Source organism: Mastacembelus armatus, chromosome 6 (assembly GCF_900324485.2).
Source record: "Mastacembelus armatus chromosome 6, fMasArm1.2, whole genome shotgun sequence".
Classification (NCBI taxonomy): Eukaryota; Metazoa; Chordata; class Actinopteri; order Synbranchiformes; family Mastacembelidae; genus Mastacembelus; species Mastacembelus armatus.
This window is the reverse complement of record NC_046638.1, coordinates 16696054-16714172: the sequence shown is the minus strand read 5'-3', so window position 1 is coordinate 16714172 and position 18119 is coordinate 16696054. Positions and strand designations below refer to the sequence as shown.

At 39.1% G+C, this 18119-nt stretch overlaps 1 protein-coding gene across 2 annotated transcripts in view; it reads right to left on the bottom strand.

Annotated features, from left to right (window-relative positions):
* The window catches only part of LOC113132452 (guanine nucleotide-binding protein G(o) subunit alpha), an 85241-nt gene that overhangs the window by 51701 nt on the left and 15421 nt on the right, over window positions 1-18119 (bottom strand). For both annotated transcript variants that reach the window (XM_026310516.2, XM_026310515.2), the window contains exon 3: window positions 14315-14456. In XM_026310516.2, the coding sequence (XP_026166301.1) occupies window positions 14315-14456 (142 nt within the window). The remainder of the gene's footprint in view (window positions 1-14314; window positions 14457-18119) is intronic.

The window sequence follows — 18119 nt, the reverse complement described above, 5'->3', positions numbered from 1 at the left end:
ATCCCACCCTTAAACTATCTTTTGCTGGATTTCTCAGACTACTATTGTCCTTAGTTCTCTGTCTGGCCTTTATTGTGTATGAGAAAAAAATGTGCCCTTCAACAAAGAGAATGAACAGAATGCTGACTGCGTTGCTCTATGTGTGTGTGTGTGTGTGTGTGTGTGTGTGTGTGTGTGGTAACCTGTACATTAATGTGTGCAGCATGATGTTTTAACAATGCATGTCACGTACAGATATGGGCCTGTCCTTGTGTATGCCAACCGTGTCATCTCCAAGTGTGTGTGTCCGTGTCAGTGTGTGTTTGGACGTGTGTATGTGTATATAACTGTAAGGAGCCATAGATTAAGGTAGACAGTACCCAGGAGCAAAACAACTGAGTCAGAGTTTCATTACCTGGTCGGAGAGACAGCACCAAGGCCAAGTACTCATAAGCTGCCTGACACACACCCACACAAACACACAGTTTATAAGTCACAAGCTTACACAGGCACATTTTTGTGCCTTGAAAGCTCTTATTCATGAATATTTTTATCATTAATCTTATCTGACAAGCAAAGAAACTTTAGATCAGTGAAACACCCGTATGATTTGGAAGGACCCCCTCAGCTTTAATATAGTATGACAGCAGATGATAAACCATCTAACCATCCGGGAAAATTACAGTAAGAAATTAACTTATAGCTTTACTTATGTGATCTACAGATGATGATGTTGATGAATAGCTGCTCTAATGACTGAATATTACTTGCTGATAAGTCATTTAGATCTCCTGAGTTACGCTGCATACTGTTTTTTGAGGAATGCCTCTGTGGACTGTTTCATTTTATATTTTCAATAACTTTGATTCAGAAATCAAGTACAACTTACGCAGCTGTTACCTGATCCATTTGCATTCGCAGTTCTAGTTCAAATTTTGCCTAGTTTTAATGTTAAGCTTGTTTGCTAATTGGAGATTCAGTTCTTGCCTGAGTAAAATGGATTGAGACTGTGATATTGAGAAGATGGACGTGCTTCGAATGTGGTGATTTGCACTAGAGAATGCTTTCAAAATCAGTACAGTCTCCAAGTGACGCATGGTAGCAACTTGTTAATTAGAACAACACCCAATAAAACATAAACAAATAGCAAATCACAAATGTATAAAACAATCTTGTCACTGTTTACCAAAGTATTAGCCAAGTTGTTCTAGGTTGAAAGAGCATCACTTGACAACACCCTAAATAGTACCCAATGCTGACCTCACAACGCAAAAATACACAGTAACAAAGGGTGAGGAATTAATTAGCTGCAACCTTTTATCCCTTTGATGCCTATAAACATACTCATATAAGCAGAAAATGGCACACAGAAACACACACGCACGTAAACACACACACACACACACACACACACACACACACAGATGCAGCAATCATGCTCTGCCAAATGTCGGGTTTCTAAAAAGGAGGCAGTCATCAAATATAGATTTGAATGTTTTTCATAATTTACATCTACAAGACACAGCAGGAGCACACACATGCGTGCGCACGCATGCACGCACACACACACACACACACTATCAGTGCCCTCTTTCTGTGTACACACTATGTGGCCATGTGTGCGTTGCATGTGTGTACAGGGGAATGTGCAAGTCCCTAAGCAGGAAAACTAGGGCACAACAGTTAAATAAGGAAAGGGAAGAGGAAAAAAAGAACGATGTGAACAAAGACTGTTCCCTCTCTGTCAGCAGGTATGAACACATCTCTCAGCTGACCCTTCTCTGCAACTCTTCTCTCACTCACACAGCATGCACATATGAATGACGTTCCCGTGGTCAAAATGGAGGAGCAGATTCATTGTTGTCATTGCTATCATTCCTCTTCCAACAGTGAAAAGTAGTGAATCATTTTTGATGTGATGCTGAAAGTTAATAGGTTGTTGGTTTGTAATTACAGGTGTGCTTAGTCATGGAGGCTGAGGTTTAATGATTTAGCCTTGGCCCAGGTGATGGTTGGTTAACTGGGCTTAGTGAGAGCAATAATGAAATCACAGTGTGTCTTAACATTTTCAGTTGATGGACATGCTGATAGCTACAACAGCAGAGTAGCCTGCTCTGCGTTTGTGTGTGTGTGCATCCGCAATACAAAGCATAGAAAATTAGTTAAAATGTCTGCTTTAGGTTGCAGGGTAAAAAAAGAAAATGCTTAATATTTAAAAGAGAAATTGGAAGATAAGAAATAAAGACACAAAGCCTGATTTTAACAAAGCAAATTCTTATTGACCTGAGCTGCACTATTAAGTGGACTACATCCTTCATACATCCTTCCAATGGAAAAACGTATTGCATGACCTTTGCTATTTTTTCTGATATACTGTCTATTGTTTAGGCTAGTAGTGGACTAAAATTAATAATGAGCACTAAATAAGTACATTCCAACATGTTAATCATAGATCCAGGTGTGTATTTTTAGCTAAACTTAATTAGCAGCTAGGGCAGACTGAGCCTTCCCTGGCCCAGTTTAGTACTGTTTCCTGTCAGAACACAAAGCAGTGCTGCGAGAGTCATATTTTAATCATATTCATGCCTATTTTCAGATAAGTGTAATTAATAGACTAGCCTATGTTTTCAGCAGTACAGTGCTGTCCACAAGATGCCACACAGATATAATACATTGTAGTCGCACTAACAGTTGGCTATATGCTTTACTTGGCAACTTTACCATGTCAAATCACATATTCATGTGACAATAAAAACTAAAATTATGTTTTCCCATATTATTTTGGTTACTTGAATTGATTATCAGTGACGTTAATGAGCGGTCAATAACAACATAATTAGCTTTTTTAGGGAACAACAAAAATGTCAGGTCACTCTTATTAAAATCTCCCTGGGCATTTTACATGTCATAAAAATGACAAACTTTTTAACTTAAATGTAATAATGTAATAATCTGTTCTGTTAAACTGGCCCACTTCACCAGTAACACTGTGAAAGATACTGACTGTGCATATGACAATTGGAGACATAAGATTTTACACATCTGAGGTTTTGTTTGACAGATATCATATATTAATCTTAGCCAGGTGTGTATTTTTAGCTTCACGCAATTAGCTGCCACCACAGTTTGCTGACAGATTGAACATGGCACAAAGAAGAGTTCAGGAGCAACAACATGGAAGAATGCCAGTATACATAAACTTCACAACATACAAATACTACACCTCTATTGTTGTAACTATTTTTAACAGATTATCAAATTTTCCACTTTTGCTTAAATATGGTTTGTTTTTATTGTACAGCACTCTTATAACATCAAAAGGTGTCCAACAATTTCACAAGTTAATCTAGTTGTGTTGAATTTATTGTTGCTTGCTCCTTTTCAATACTAACAACTGTCAGTATTATTAAAACAATCTAATTGTCTTTTTTTAACTCAGTAAGAAAGACTGTGACAATCTATCAATCTCCGGATAAAAATGTCAGACAGCAGAGTTTCAACTTACAAGAGAAAAGGAAAATAATTAGACTGCAATCTGAAGAAATAAATCATCCTCAGCCAAATCATCAATTTATATCTGTTATATCAGTGATTATGTTTTTCTGTGTCTGCCTTCACCCCAGGTATAGGAAATGCTGAAGACTAAATTTTATTTTACAGTAAATATTGTTTTATATCATGGCCTCAACAAATTTTTTTGCAACTACATTATGCGTAAGATGTTGGGTAACCAGAATATCTCTCTCTCTATACACACATACAGAGATCAAATCAGACTGCATCAGGTTCCAGTGTGGTACAGTCAGGTGCAGGTGACCAAGCAGCACAATTCCAAGCATCTCATTCACCAAGAGATAGTATGACCAAGCAAGAACTATAACTTACTTTAGATACTCTAATACCAATGCAACATATTCAGATTTCATGCATTGCAACTCAGGTTGGAACCCAGACTGGCTCCAAATCCCACACTTCAAGCACTGGGTCTCCCTTAGCAAGCACGGTTCAGGATCTGTTAAGGTTGGTAAATTACCTGAATTGATTTCTGCCTCTTCTATCTTGGAAGTTAGAATTTGGTTTTGACATCTGTAAGGGTTTCAATGTACAGTATGCTCTTTTGTCCTGCCTTGGCTAATCGTTGAAGGACAACACACAAGCTCAGATCATGCAGCTCCTGCCCACTGAAAATGATGAATGGGCAGAAATACACCCAAACCTCTGCCTTCTGTCTACAGCAGGGCTGTTCATCCCCATCTCCAGTGTTAACTGTGAGAGAGACTTTTTTCAGCCATGAACAGAGTAAGTAAAATGTAACTTTCTGCACGTAATATACAGTATTTTGGATCAAATATCAAAATTTCAATCATATATCACAGATCAACTTTACTTAATTTTAACAGGTATTTCCTATCTGTTTGTCCTGAAGAACAGATTGAAAGTGGAGCATCTGGCTCCATGTCTGCAAATATCAAGTGCTATGACAAAGAGTGTCATGTTTGTACACCAAATATTTAGTTGCTAATTTTTTTACTTTGCCTTACTCTTGGGGGTTTGTAGGCTGGATCTGTTGAAATTAAAAGAAATATCAAATAAATATCATGTTAATGGTCACGTGTATTTGTTGTTTGTTGCATGTAGTAGACCACTTTTGGAGGAAAACTATGTGTAGTTAATACTATATATGTATAATATATATATCAGTTGTGTATTTCTGTATGTCTGTGAGTTTGCAAACAGCATATACTATATACAGTAGTATACTGCATCTGTGGTCTGAACTGACAGCAGATGGCATTTGGCCGTTTTGCTGAACGTGATGAAAAGTGATGATATTAATGCAGAGTTATTGTTCTTTATTGCTTTTTTTTTGACCTGAGCCATTCTATACACACATAATTGCATAGTGATATAGTGATGTGCCAATGTGCTAAGGCCCATCTCACCCTGGGTGATTTTTCTCTTCTTTATTACTCTATTCATGATGCCTTTTACTAAAAGGACAATATTTAATCTCTCTTTCCCTTCCTCTCGGGGGAGTATGATCCATGTTCTTTCTCTTTCAGCACCTGAGAACCCTGTCCCTGAGGTATCTTATACACAGCCCTAGAGAAAACACTACTACACAAACTACATTAATGTAAGTTTCCTTATTATGATTTTATTTTTCACATAAAGTACTTTGCTTAACTGGATGTTGCTCTTAGGTTTAGGTTTCAGGTTTGAGAGTAGCCTGGCCTGGAGATGGCTGTGCAGTGCATTATCGAAGGCTGTGATTCAGAGAGTTCATGTCAGCTGGGGGTCAACACTCCCAGACCAACTAATCCAGGGGAAACACTGTATTGTGTTCTGTTGTTCAAAGGCTGCAGCAATGATTTTTGCCCTTTACCTTCTGCAGTAACAAGCTACAGTATGTTGTCAATCTCAGCTGTTTTTGTTGACAATAATGCCCCCATGATGACTTAGAAGCCAGGGTGTACACATATAAGGTTTGCAGCCAGTCACTGAACCTGTGTATGTATGTCCATGTATATGTATTAGATTTTTAGAAGTGTCACGTTTTTCTCTGAAGGCAGTGCTCAGCAAACCAGCACTGATGATTGGCAGCCTTGGTAACTGGGGGTGACAAGACCAAGGCATCATGGTCCTGTTCTTAGCAGCACGGTGTTGTGACTTGGTGTAGCAAGACAGGTCCATGTGCCTGTCATATGACGCTGGCAGCACCAGTCTGGCAAAACACAGTGAGGTTAGTATTAACTGTGTGTGTACGTGTGTGAGAGTATCTGTGGTTTCAGAGAGCTACAGGGTTGTTTATGGAGCTCTGGTAGGGCACTAGTTGTGTGTGAGTGCGAGTGCGCATCCCCTAAAGGGCCAACTCTGAGCCTTTCTGATGTTATGCACTCTGATATGTTCTGCAGGCTGTACTCTATCTAAAAGGCATTGTTGGTTCACACACACAGACACCCACCCACACTCACACAGTCTCTCTCTCACACAAACACACACGCACGCACGCGCGTGCACACACGCACACGGACGGACACACACACACACACACACACACACACACACACACACACACACAGAGGAAGTAAGGCGACAGAATGAGAAACTGTAGCTAAGTGGAGCCAAAAACACAATGAGGGATTGTAGGCTTGTGTGCATGCAGACATACACCATGTGTCCCTTCTCAGAACTAATCTAGCCGTCCTGAGGAAAACGTGAATCATTCTGTCGACAGCAATCTCCAATATATCGTTCAGCCACTATATTTGATATGGCCTCACACCAAACCCCATGACAAAACCAATGACACTGCCTCCTACATAAAGACAGCGTGCAAAGCTGATTAGTGGATTAATGGATAATGTGTTTCAGTCATTTTTAAAGTAAAGACAGATCTCAAAGGTGCATGGTAATGTTTTTGTTTATAATACATTGTGTTAAACCGAAAAGAATTGGATTTGAAATGCTGCGTGAATAACTAAATTCACTAAAACACTATGGTATAAGTACCATGCAAAGAAATACTGAACAATACTAAGAGTCTACAGCCAGGCTAGCAAATAGCTCTTTAAGTTAAATGCTAATGTCAGCATTCTAACTTGCCCACTGTTACAATGCTAACATGTTGATGCTGAACAGTTATAATAGCATGGTAGAATATCTGCTAACTAGTACAGAACAAAGCACAACTGAAGCTGATGGGAAAGGCATTTCTCTTGCAGGCACTTGGTCATAAAGCAAAGTAATGGTCAGAGTGAAGCTCTAATGTAATGGTTACTCACAGAACCAGAGTCACTATATTATCACTTAGCAATTATCACAGAGGCATTATAATAGTTATTGGGATATTTCAGTCTGGACCAAAGTGGCAGACAATACTGGCAACCACTGGCTGTTGACATGGATAAAATATCATTAGTTGCAGCTCAAAATGTACAGTTTGCCCCAAAATGATAAATAATCATAATCAAGCAAATGTTACACAGGTCACCTAACATGCCATTTGGATGACACACAATGCTTGCTTCCTCCTTATTAAATATGACTGAGGAGATACTGAGTCAGGCATTCACCCATTTTCCAAACTGCTTAGTCCTTTCAAGTTCATGGGATGCTGGAGCCCATCCCAGCATGCCTTGCTTGCCAGACTATCACATGGCTAGCATACACAGACAGACACATTCATGCTCATATTCACACCTACAGTCAATTTAGAGCATACGATTCACCACACCTGCATGTACTTGGACTGTGAGAGAGAGGAGAATATGCCAACTGTAGACAGGAAGGTCCCAGCCAGTTCTGGCATTCAAACCAAAGCGTGACAGTAAAACCACTGAACCAAGCCATGATGACGCAGCCAACAGTGGAACGCTGTCATCATACAGGGCAGCTTCCAGTATCCAAGTGAGTGTAAGAGCTCAGCTGCCTGAAATGGCAGAGGTCTACTTCGCATGGATCTATATCAAACAGCCATGGAACCTCCTCTGTGACCATTGAAAAACCTGTCAACACATACTGTATGTCTACAGTATAACTAGTAAAAGACATGCTGGGATAATTTCAAAGTTTAACCTATAACACAAATGCAAAAGACAGAAAAACACACGTACACAGCCAAACCACAGGTATGGGATCATGGTCTTTTCTGTTGCTAGGATACGGTTCATTTCACCACTGTGACAATCTCGCTTTCATGATGCAGACATTCTCTGTTCTTCCTTTCTCTGGTTTACTATATTTATCTCTCCATCTCTCTCGCTCTTCAACACACACACATCCTTACACATAGTTGGCTCAAAATCCACACAGTGTGAGTGCCTGTGTGTGTTAATTAGACAGCTGCAGTATCCCAGAGACTAATGACCTCTCATAACCAGGGGGTGGGATTATAGGTTGAATGCTGAATTGGTTGAACTAGACAACCAACTGCATTATGCAAAATTTATTTATTATTTTGTTATTGCTGAGCTTAATATATAAGAAAACTCCTGTGACATGATTGAACGAAACGAAAAAAGATGATGAGAAGAGATAAAAGTAACAGGTAAGTAATAAAGTGACTTATAAGAGGATGTACAAGAAAGGAAAAAGGTGAAAAGATATGAGGAAATATTTGATGAAGCAATGTAGGCAGAGAAAAAAAAGATAAAAGAACAAGAGGGGACTAGAGCAGAGAGGATGTGCGGTAGGGAGAGACAAAGGAAAGATGCTGAAAATAAAAGACGAGGAGGAGAGTGAGGAAAGCGAGAAGAGGGGGAAAAAAAAAAATCAAAGGGAACTCAGCACTGCAGGAAGGTGGCAGACTGGCATGCACTTCAAACAAACACATCTGCACTTTTTCAACATCACACTAAAACTTCAAACATCTGAATGTGCATGAGTGTGTGTGTGCAGGGGAGGCTCTGTCCATACAATGACCTTCTTAACCTGGCTGGATGAAATCTATAATCACACACACACATACACACACATACAAGTCGATACAAAGCTTCACACACGATAATCAATAACCCTCATGTGTCACAGGTGTGGGCACACACACATGCACACTGAGACCTGGTGTAGAGTAGCACAGTCATGCTCTGTTATGACAACAAAGCTGTGGTGGGAAGAGGAGTCACATGCAGAGTCATCAATGTCCATCTTTAACCTTTTCACTTATAGCTGATCCATAAACAGCTGAAAATATTCCCTTTCTACTTGGCCTTTATAATTCTGGATTTTGCATATATCTGCTTTTAAAAGCTCAGTGTGATACAAGTTTAGTGTAATACAAAACACATGTCCTTTTTCTCATTAATAAGCATTTTTTTAAACTTAGTGTACAAGAAACTGGGTTAAATACAATTTTTCAGGTCAGTTCACAACAGAGTTGCAAATTAGGAGAGACTAGATCTTGGGCTATTTTTATCACTTTGAAGTTACGTTTTAAATTTTTTATTTTTGCTGTAAATAGCACCCTCACTAACCACTGGCCTCCTGGATAATTAACCTCATATTAAGTCTAAGAAACCATCTTCTCAATTTCTATTGGTATCTTGAATGGTGTTATATACAGAAGTACCCAGTAAACAACTTAGACCCATAATCATGAGCAGCTATCAGAAACAAAACACTAAGCTATAGAATTATTGCCAAACTAATCAAAACCCAAAGTAAATGATAAATCTTAACGCAGCTGCTAACACTGCCTTAAATTAAATGAACAACAAGCATCAGATTTGTTCGTGAATTCAGATGGGGTGTTGTTGCTCAGAAATCATACTGTATGGCTTGAGGGTTCAATATATTCAATTAGACTGCAATATTTGTCTACCTGAATTTCCCTTCAGGGATTAATAAAGTTTAGCTTCTCTTAAAAGTACGTCTTTGCAACATTTTACACAAAATTAAATAGTTCTTAAAGGCTTAGTGACTATACAGAACTATACAAAATATGGGTCATATTTATGTCTACTTTAAATACATTTAAGTGTGCCCATGTGTAGGTTGTTTTATTCTTTAATGAGCAGAGGGAATGGTAATATCAGAGGGGCGTTGTTCATATACCCACACCGCGGAACTCACACTCTCTCACACACACACGCACACATGCACAGACACACACACACTTGTGAGGATAACTAGCTGGTTTCCACAACAACAGACAGAAACCTGGCTGCCAGCTCCCTCTTTCTCGCTCTGGCTCTATCCCTTCATCTTATCCCTCTATTCATTCCATGTCCCTCTTGTCTTCTCTCCTTCTCCCTTCAAGAGTCTATTGAGACACAAAGTGTTTTTCTGATTTCAGTTGTGCATGTTCATGTGTGTACGGGCTGCAGTCGAATAGCAGCTGCGTCCTTTATTTCTTTCTTTTCATCAACTTCAGTCCAACTATAGTACTGTTGAAGGTTATCCTAAAAACTTACTCCCACTTTTTCCTCATACTTGAGATTTGAAAAGATGGCAACAGAAATGTGATATGACAAAATGTAAACAAGTCTATTGAAAATAAGTGGATCTCCATCCTCTAGGTTGTGTTATAGCTACAGCATGGTTTTGTGTTTAAGGCTGGTGCTATTCTGACCTACTTAAATACCTACAAACAGGTCTACTGATATTGGACAAGCAAAAGTAAGCATGCATAGGCACAGACACTGTGAGGCTGGTGAAGCCAATGAACAATAAAACATACAGTGGCCCACGCTGAAAAGAAAAAAGATCACTAACTCTGGGCTCACTCTTACCATCAAATTATGCTATTCAGGAGTCAGAACAAAAGACTAAATTGCAGTTCTGTTAAATCAAAATAGTAGAGGTGAAGAGCCGCTCTTCCTTCGTAGTTCATTTAAGTATAAAGATAATGGATGTACTCTACTGTGATATTTTTTATTTAACCTTTATTTAACCAGGTAGGTCCCATTGAGATTAAAACCTCTTTCGCAAGGGAGACCTGACCAAAATAATACATGATCTGTCAGTAATATCACCAATATAAAATACCAGTATTTACCACCAGAGACAGACAAACCCTCTCATTGCTGCTATTTTCCTGTCAGGTGAAATTACAGCAGTCACTAGGTTTGACCAGTTTCAGTTAGCTAATTAAGCTAACATTAGCCTCACGAGTTGGTTAAAAATACTGCTGGCTGACTTTTTCATGTTTCTAGCTGACTTGTTTTTAAAATGCTAACCTTGTCAAAAGAATCTTACATATGATGCAATTGCTACATTTGCTATCATGCAAAAAGAATGAAGTTAAAGATTTTTACGTTGAAGATTCTTGGCAAAAAGACATCACCCTCAGGAAAACAGAACATTAGTCCAAGCGTCATAAGTACAAGGAAGGGATAAAGAACAGTGTAACATAACACTGTTACGCAAATGAATAACTTTAACAGGCAAGACAGTGGTTAGCATTATATGGTATCATTCATATCTTCAAAAAGTATGTTTCTCTTTCAAAGATAAGAAAGAAAAGGCTTTAAGGATGCAGGATAATTTCCCTGGGCCCAACAGTGAAATACTGAACAGTGAATGTGCTTGCTGTGAGCAGGGCTTTTTAAAATGTAATTCCTAATAATGTATTAAGAAATACTCCTGGCCTTTTACACACTTAAGTTACTACTGTAGGTTGTCAGCTAGTTAACTTATCATGTTAATATTTGTAACTTGTATTAGAGTAGATAAACACGTTTCATTTATTATACTTACAGTCTCATATCTTTAGAATTGAGGAGATTAAAAAAAATTATTCAAAACCTTTATTCGCATAATACCACTCTTACTATGACACCTACACCACTTAAACAGGAATTCACAATTAGACAGTCCTGTTGTACCTAGGTACAAGCACTATGCTATTAGACGCTTTCTGTTCATCTTAGCTTTTACTTCCTTCTTCTGCTAACCATCTTTTTCTTCAAAAAAAAAAAAAAAAAGTAGGAAATTTGCTTGAAGATTCATACAGCAGTGACCACACTCAAGTCTATTTCAAGCCCACTATCACTGTGTGAGCGCGTGTGTACGTGTATGTGTCACACCGCCCTTGGACATCAGCTTGCGGAATGTGTTGAGAGCAAGGCAAAACATTGGGTTGCCACAGCAACTAGCCAAGGCCGGGAAACAGATGGGGGTTGTTATCAGAAGATGAGTCGAGAGCGAGCGAAGGGAAAAAAAATAAAAAATGGTAGGACAGGTGGAGCTGAATATTTGTCACTAGAATATAATGCACTGTAAGACAGAAAAAATGGGAAGATTAGAGACAAGGATGGAAACTAAGTCCATATTCCATGTCCCATTTTGGACACCTATTCATACAATCAAGCTCTTCATCTTTTATTGGAGTGAGTAGGACATCACTAAGTCTTCTGGTTATTTTGAGGGGAAGTTTGATGTAGAGTGAAGTTTAAACACAGCTCAGTCTGGTCTCTCTCTGTTTCTTGTCCACTGTCAAATTCTCCCCATTCTCTCTTGAATAACCTGCTTTCATGCTTTTATTTTCCTGTGACACCCTTCTAATATTCTTCAGCCTGAGCTTGGTTGTGAAACATAGGTCGTTATTATACACTCTTCAATTTACTTTATTAAAGCTGCTCTTAGAGTTAAGGCACCAACCAACCAAACTGTTGATATTAAATATGTACTATAGTGAAAATATGAAAAGTTGATATTCTTTGTTATACATGATACAAAACAAGGTGCTCAAGGATGTCATCATGGGCTTTGAAAGAATTTGAAATCATGTGACATTTCAGAGACTTGTCAGGTAACTGAATAAATCAATAAATGATTAAAAAAAAAACCTTAATTTAAAGGGGTATACAGCTGTTTTTATAAAATTAACATAGAAAAGTGTGCATCTTTCCACAAGCATCAACAGAAACTGCACTATTTAAAATGCAAAACCAAACATAATGAAAGCAGATCCGCGTCACCCTAAATAGGAATAAGCAAGTATCAATAATGTATGGATGTATATAGACAATACTCCAGTATACTGTAGATATTAGCTAAATCGCAAGGGTTCTTCAGTCACTTAGATACCATGGTAACGTTTGGACACATTTTTTATATTCTCCTCGGACGTAGAACCATTACTGTAATGTGAAGAGTGAGGACGTTTTCTTAAGCCACATAACCACTAAAACATTAAATATTATACACTGTGCATTTTCCCTAAATACTACAGTCATGGTAATCTATAATGTCTGAGTCCCTTTCCTTTACTTCTGACTACAAGATATATTAAACGTGCGTGCGCACACACAAACACTCCCAAAGCGATGACATACATAGACAGCAATATTATATTCTAATCAATAGGTGTATTGTTATTTGAGCCATCTGCTCAAAATATTGCAATAGTTTCACTGTGATTACAAATAGCCTGCACTTTTGGATAAGGATCAGAAAGAGTGAAATCTGGAGATTTTTTTCTAATATATACGAATAACAAACCTGTGTTGCAACTTAGAGCCCAGCTTGGGTCACAGAGTCAATGAAGCATCCATTTAACTTCCTTTAACTTTAATTTGTCATCATCAACATCGTCAGTATTACGTCATTAGTCCTCATCAACAACAATCAATGTCATAAACTTCAATATATCACTGTACTGTATACAACATAATTATGAGCATTTTTATTAAGAAATATTGCACATTTACATTAAAACTACTGATAACCTGTTGTATTTAATCCAGTGTCCTCCACAGAGACAGGGGTTGACCATGAGGTGGTGGTTAGTTCTGTCCCAGCAGCATTACATTTAAGAGGTACAATATGAGCTTGTATCTGATTTTGCACTACATACTTTATAAGATATTATAACTTATATCTTGACAATATCCCGCACACACACACACAGTTTACATGAGAGGCTACATTAACCGTTAACTCAGATCCAACATCGTCCCTAAATCATGTACTTCCTGTGAGCTTATAACTGCCCACTGTGTGTCCTCCACAGTGCTTTAGAACTGCCCCTTTAAGGCCTTTTGACAAGTAATGAAATCATATTCAATAGTTAGATGTACTTTATATAAAATTCAATACTTGTGCTAAGTGAGATTATTTCACTGCAACTTTTGATGAACAAGTAAGTCTCTATATTTCTTTATCAGTGTGGGTGGAAAATGCAAATTTTGTAAGGATCTCTCACCAGCCTTCAGCTCTCCAGAAAGTACTGCAACACAAGCTTTACGAAGACCTGACATTAACAACATGTTCCACCTACAGTATATTGCATGGTTAATGTGCATATTTACTGTGCACAGCTTATGTGCATGGCAACTACAGTATTTTTCTGCACTGACAAAGATTCACTGGAAACACAGTGATCCAATTATGTGACATTCTATCCATCTACATATAGATATACAGTATATTTTTTCCAGGAGGTTGGAGCCCGGAGCTGGTAGAGATTGGTGTCTTGTTCAAAGGTACTTTAATCAGGTCCAACACAAGAGCTGTACTCCTGGTTCTCTGGCTGAAAAGCAGTAACTCTGTGTACGGCACATGATGCACTCTGCCTGAACTCCATCAGTTCTACTGGCTTTCATCCACTGGCTACTTGCTGCATTTAGGACTGGAAGCTGGGCATTTGGAGCATTAGCTGAGTGGTTCATGTTGACTGACATCTTCAATTAGCCTTATTCTGTTCACAGTTTTGAACTTGAGAATATAAACAATCTTGAGACATTTCCATCTGTGACTGTCTTGTTTGTGTTTAATCTCAGTGTGATTGTGAATTTGTTGATAGTATTTGGAAAATTAAGGGTATATGTTGCTCTATGTGACGGGTGGATGGGTTTAGAACATGTGTGCAAGCACGAAAACGTGTGCTGACCTTTCGTTCTTTGTCTCCATACTCCAGGCCCAGTGTATCCATGGCACGGACTATGGCAGCCAGAGACTGGATGGTGTTGCTGTAAACAACAGGCTTGTACTGCTTTACATCGTCACCAGAGAAACCGTCCTCATGGATGATCCTAAATACACACAAATGCAGGACATTAGTCATTGGGTCAGGTAGTTTTGGTTTTGCCTTCATGCACAGATTCAGCAACAACTCTTTACATGCTCCTCATACAGATATCCGTATTATACGTACACAGAAAATATGAAAAAATTGTGCTTGTGTGTGTGTGTGTGTGCGCACGCATGTTTAGCTGGGTGTACTAACATGAGAATGAGTGACAAAACACAATCAGGTGGACACCAGAGGTGCCAGATTGATTTGATGTGTTCCTGGGACATATTAGAAGAGTTAGATAAAGGAGGGAGACGGTTGTGAAAAAATGGAGTTGAGAGGTTATAGAGTAACATAAGGGGATGAAAGGAGGGTTACAACAAAACACTAACACAACAGAAAGAGTGAGCAGGACAGGGGGATGGAGGGAAGGGTCCATAACCACTGGGCTAAGCTGACATTTAGGCACACATAGCTAGCAGCAGCCTATCCTGCTGTTTTAAATGTCATGCTGTCTTTTGCTGAAGCTAACACAAGGGCACACCCGCAGACACACTCAAAGACAGTTAGGCAGGCAGGCAGACCATACAGATGGACAAATGACACAAGGTCAAACAGAGAGAGATGACACAGAGATGGGCAGCCAAAAACAATAGGCAGGACAGGAAACAACTGCCTGATACACAAAGACAGATACAGGTTGCGGCAACACTGTGAGGCAATTCACACAGACAATCTAATTGGAGTGAGCAAGCCTTCCACAGAAAAAAGATCCAAAAGTGAACCTAACTCCTCTTTAATCACATTTTTAAACAAGCAGAGCCCCCTCTCTCAATTTACAGTTCATTTATCTAGCCCTATATCTAAGCCATCCTGGCACACCACAGAAATTGCACCAATGGGTGCACCACTCACCATTTCTGTGGTGACAGGATATTCCATGTTACCTGATACATGCACCATATTGTGACAGCCTTAATTTTGAATAAATAATTAAAAATCACGTGCCACAAAACAAAACATTCACAAAACTTGCATTTTAAGAACTCCTCCAGTGCTTAATCATGCATAAGATGAGAAGACATGAGATGAGACAAGACAAGATAAAATAAGATAAGATTTATTAATCCTAGAGTGGACACCCTTAAGTCACCCTTAAGACCTGACCAAAATGACTGTAACACAACAGAAAGAGCAAACAGAAATTGTGCTGTAATTTCAGAGGTTGCATGGTAATTGTTTATGCTGAATAACATTCAAATACTTCAGAAATGCTGTTGTGGTAACACGTGATGTGGGGAGCTGCATAAAAGGAATAGTATGATGTCTTGGAAAATGAGCTTAATTGCTTTCTATTCAGGTCCAAGATAAAAGGAATGATATGTTTCTCAAGGCAGCAGGCAGCGCAAGTTAGCTTGGCTTGTTTTACATGTTAATTAGCCAGGCCAATTGTCTCAGCCTTTGTGCTAAACTAACGATTATATCCACATATTTCTTTTACAGACATGAAAGTGATTCTGATCTTCTCATCTCAGCAAAAAAGTGAGCCTGTCCATCCATTATCTACTTACTTCCTAAAGGGTCTTTCGTATGCACAAAGTCACTGTGTATGTGACCCACACAAGTATACACATACAGTACAGAGCAAAAGTTTGGACACACCTTCTCATTCAAAGAGTTTTCTTTATTTTCATGACTATGAAAACTGTAGATTCACACTGAAGGCATCAAAACTATGAATTAACACATCTGGAATTATATACATAACAAAAAAGTGTGAAACAACTGAAAATATGTCATATTCTAGGTTCTTCAAAGTAGCCACCTTTTGCTTTGATTACTGCTTTGCACACTCTTGGCATTCTCTTGATGAGCTTCAAGAGGTAGTCACCTGAAATGGTCTTCCAACAGTCCTGAAGGAGTTCCCAGAGATGCTTAGCACTTGTTGGCCCTTTTGCCTTCACTCTGCGGTCCAGCTCACTCCAAACCATCTCGATTGGGTTCAGGTCCGGTGACTGTGGAGGCCAGGTCATCTGGCGCAGCACCCCATCACTCTCCTTCTTGGTCAAATAGCCCTTACACAGCCTGGAGGTGTGTTTGGGGTCATTGTCCTGTTGAAAAATAAATGATGGTCCAACTAAACGCAAACCGGATGGAATAGCATGCCGCTGCAAGATGCTGTGGTAGTCATGCTGGTTCAGTATGCCTTCAATTTTGAATAAATCCCCAACAGTGTCACCAGCAAAGCACCCCCACACCATCACACCTCCTCCTCCATGCTTCACGGTGGGAACCAGGCACGTAGAGTCCATCCGCTCACCTTTTCTGCGTCGCACAAAGACACGGTGGTTGGAACCAAAGATCTCAAATTTGGACTCATCAGACCAAAGCACAGATTTCCACTGGTCTAATGTCCACTCCTTGTGTTCTTTAGCCCAAACAAGTCTCTTCTGCTTGTTGCCTGTCCTTAGCAGTGGTTTCCTAGCAGATATTCTACCATGAAGGCCTGATTCACACAGTCTCCTCTTAACAGTTGTTCAAGAGATGTGTCTGCTGCTAGAACTCTGTGTGGCATTGATCTGGTCTCTAATCTGAGCTGCTGTTAACCTGCGATTTCTGAGGCTGGTGACTCGGATGAACTTATCCTCCGCAGCAGAGGTGACTCTTGGTCTTCCTTTCCTGGGGCGGTCCGCATGTGAGCCAGTTTCTTTGTAGCGCTTGATGGTTTTTGTGACTGCACTTGGGGACACCTTCAAAGTTTTCCCAATTTTTCGGACTGACTGACCTTCATTTCTTAAAGTAATGATGGCCTCTCGTTTTTCTTTACTTAGCTGCTTGTTTCTTGCCATAATACAAATTCTAACAGTCTATTCAGTAGGACTACCAGCTGTGTATCCACCTGACTTCTGCACAACACAACTGATGGTCCCAACCCCATTTATAAGGCAAGAAATCCCACTTATTAAACCTGACAGGGCACACCTGTGAAGTGAAAACCATTTCAGGTGACTACCTCTTGAAGCTCATCAAGAGAATGCCAAGAGTGTGCAAAGCAGTAATCAAAGCAAAAGGTGGCTACTTTGAAGAACCTAGAATATGACATATTTTCAGTTGTTTCACACTTTTTTGTTATGTATATAATTCCAGATGTGTTAATTCATAGTTTTGATGCCTTCAGTGTGAATCTACAGTTTTCATAGTCATGAAAATAAAGAAAACTCTTTGAATGAGAAGGTGTGTCCAAACTTTTGCTCTGTACTGTATTTTAAAACAATAAATTAAACAAATATTTTGCATCTTTATAAATTTCCACAGATTACTGATAAAATTGCTGATTATTCTTAATTAGCGGTTAGTAATTTTGAAACATTTGAATTACTTTCGTTTCCTCTCACACATGCATACTGCTCTCTGTTGTCAAAACACCTCAGCAGCTGTAAGCAGTTTAGTTAGTATGCATGTGAGTGAGTGTGTATCTTGATGATTAACAAAAATATGCTACTATACATCTGTATGCAGGTTCGTGTGTATGTCTGTGTGTGTATACGTCTGAGACCATGGGATGTTGTGTGAGTGTGTGTGTTTGAGGTCTCGAGGACAGTATAGTCCTGGGCAGGTTATTGTTTCAGATCAGGCAGCCTGCCAGTCCTGTATGAAAACACCAGGCCTCTATTTACATTGG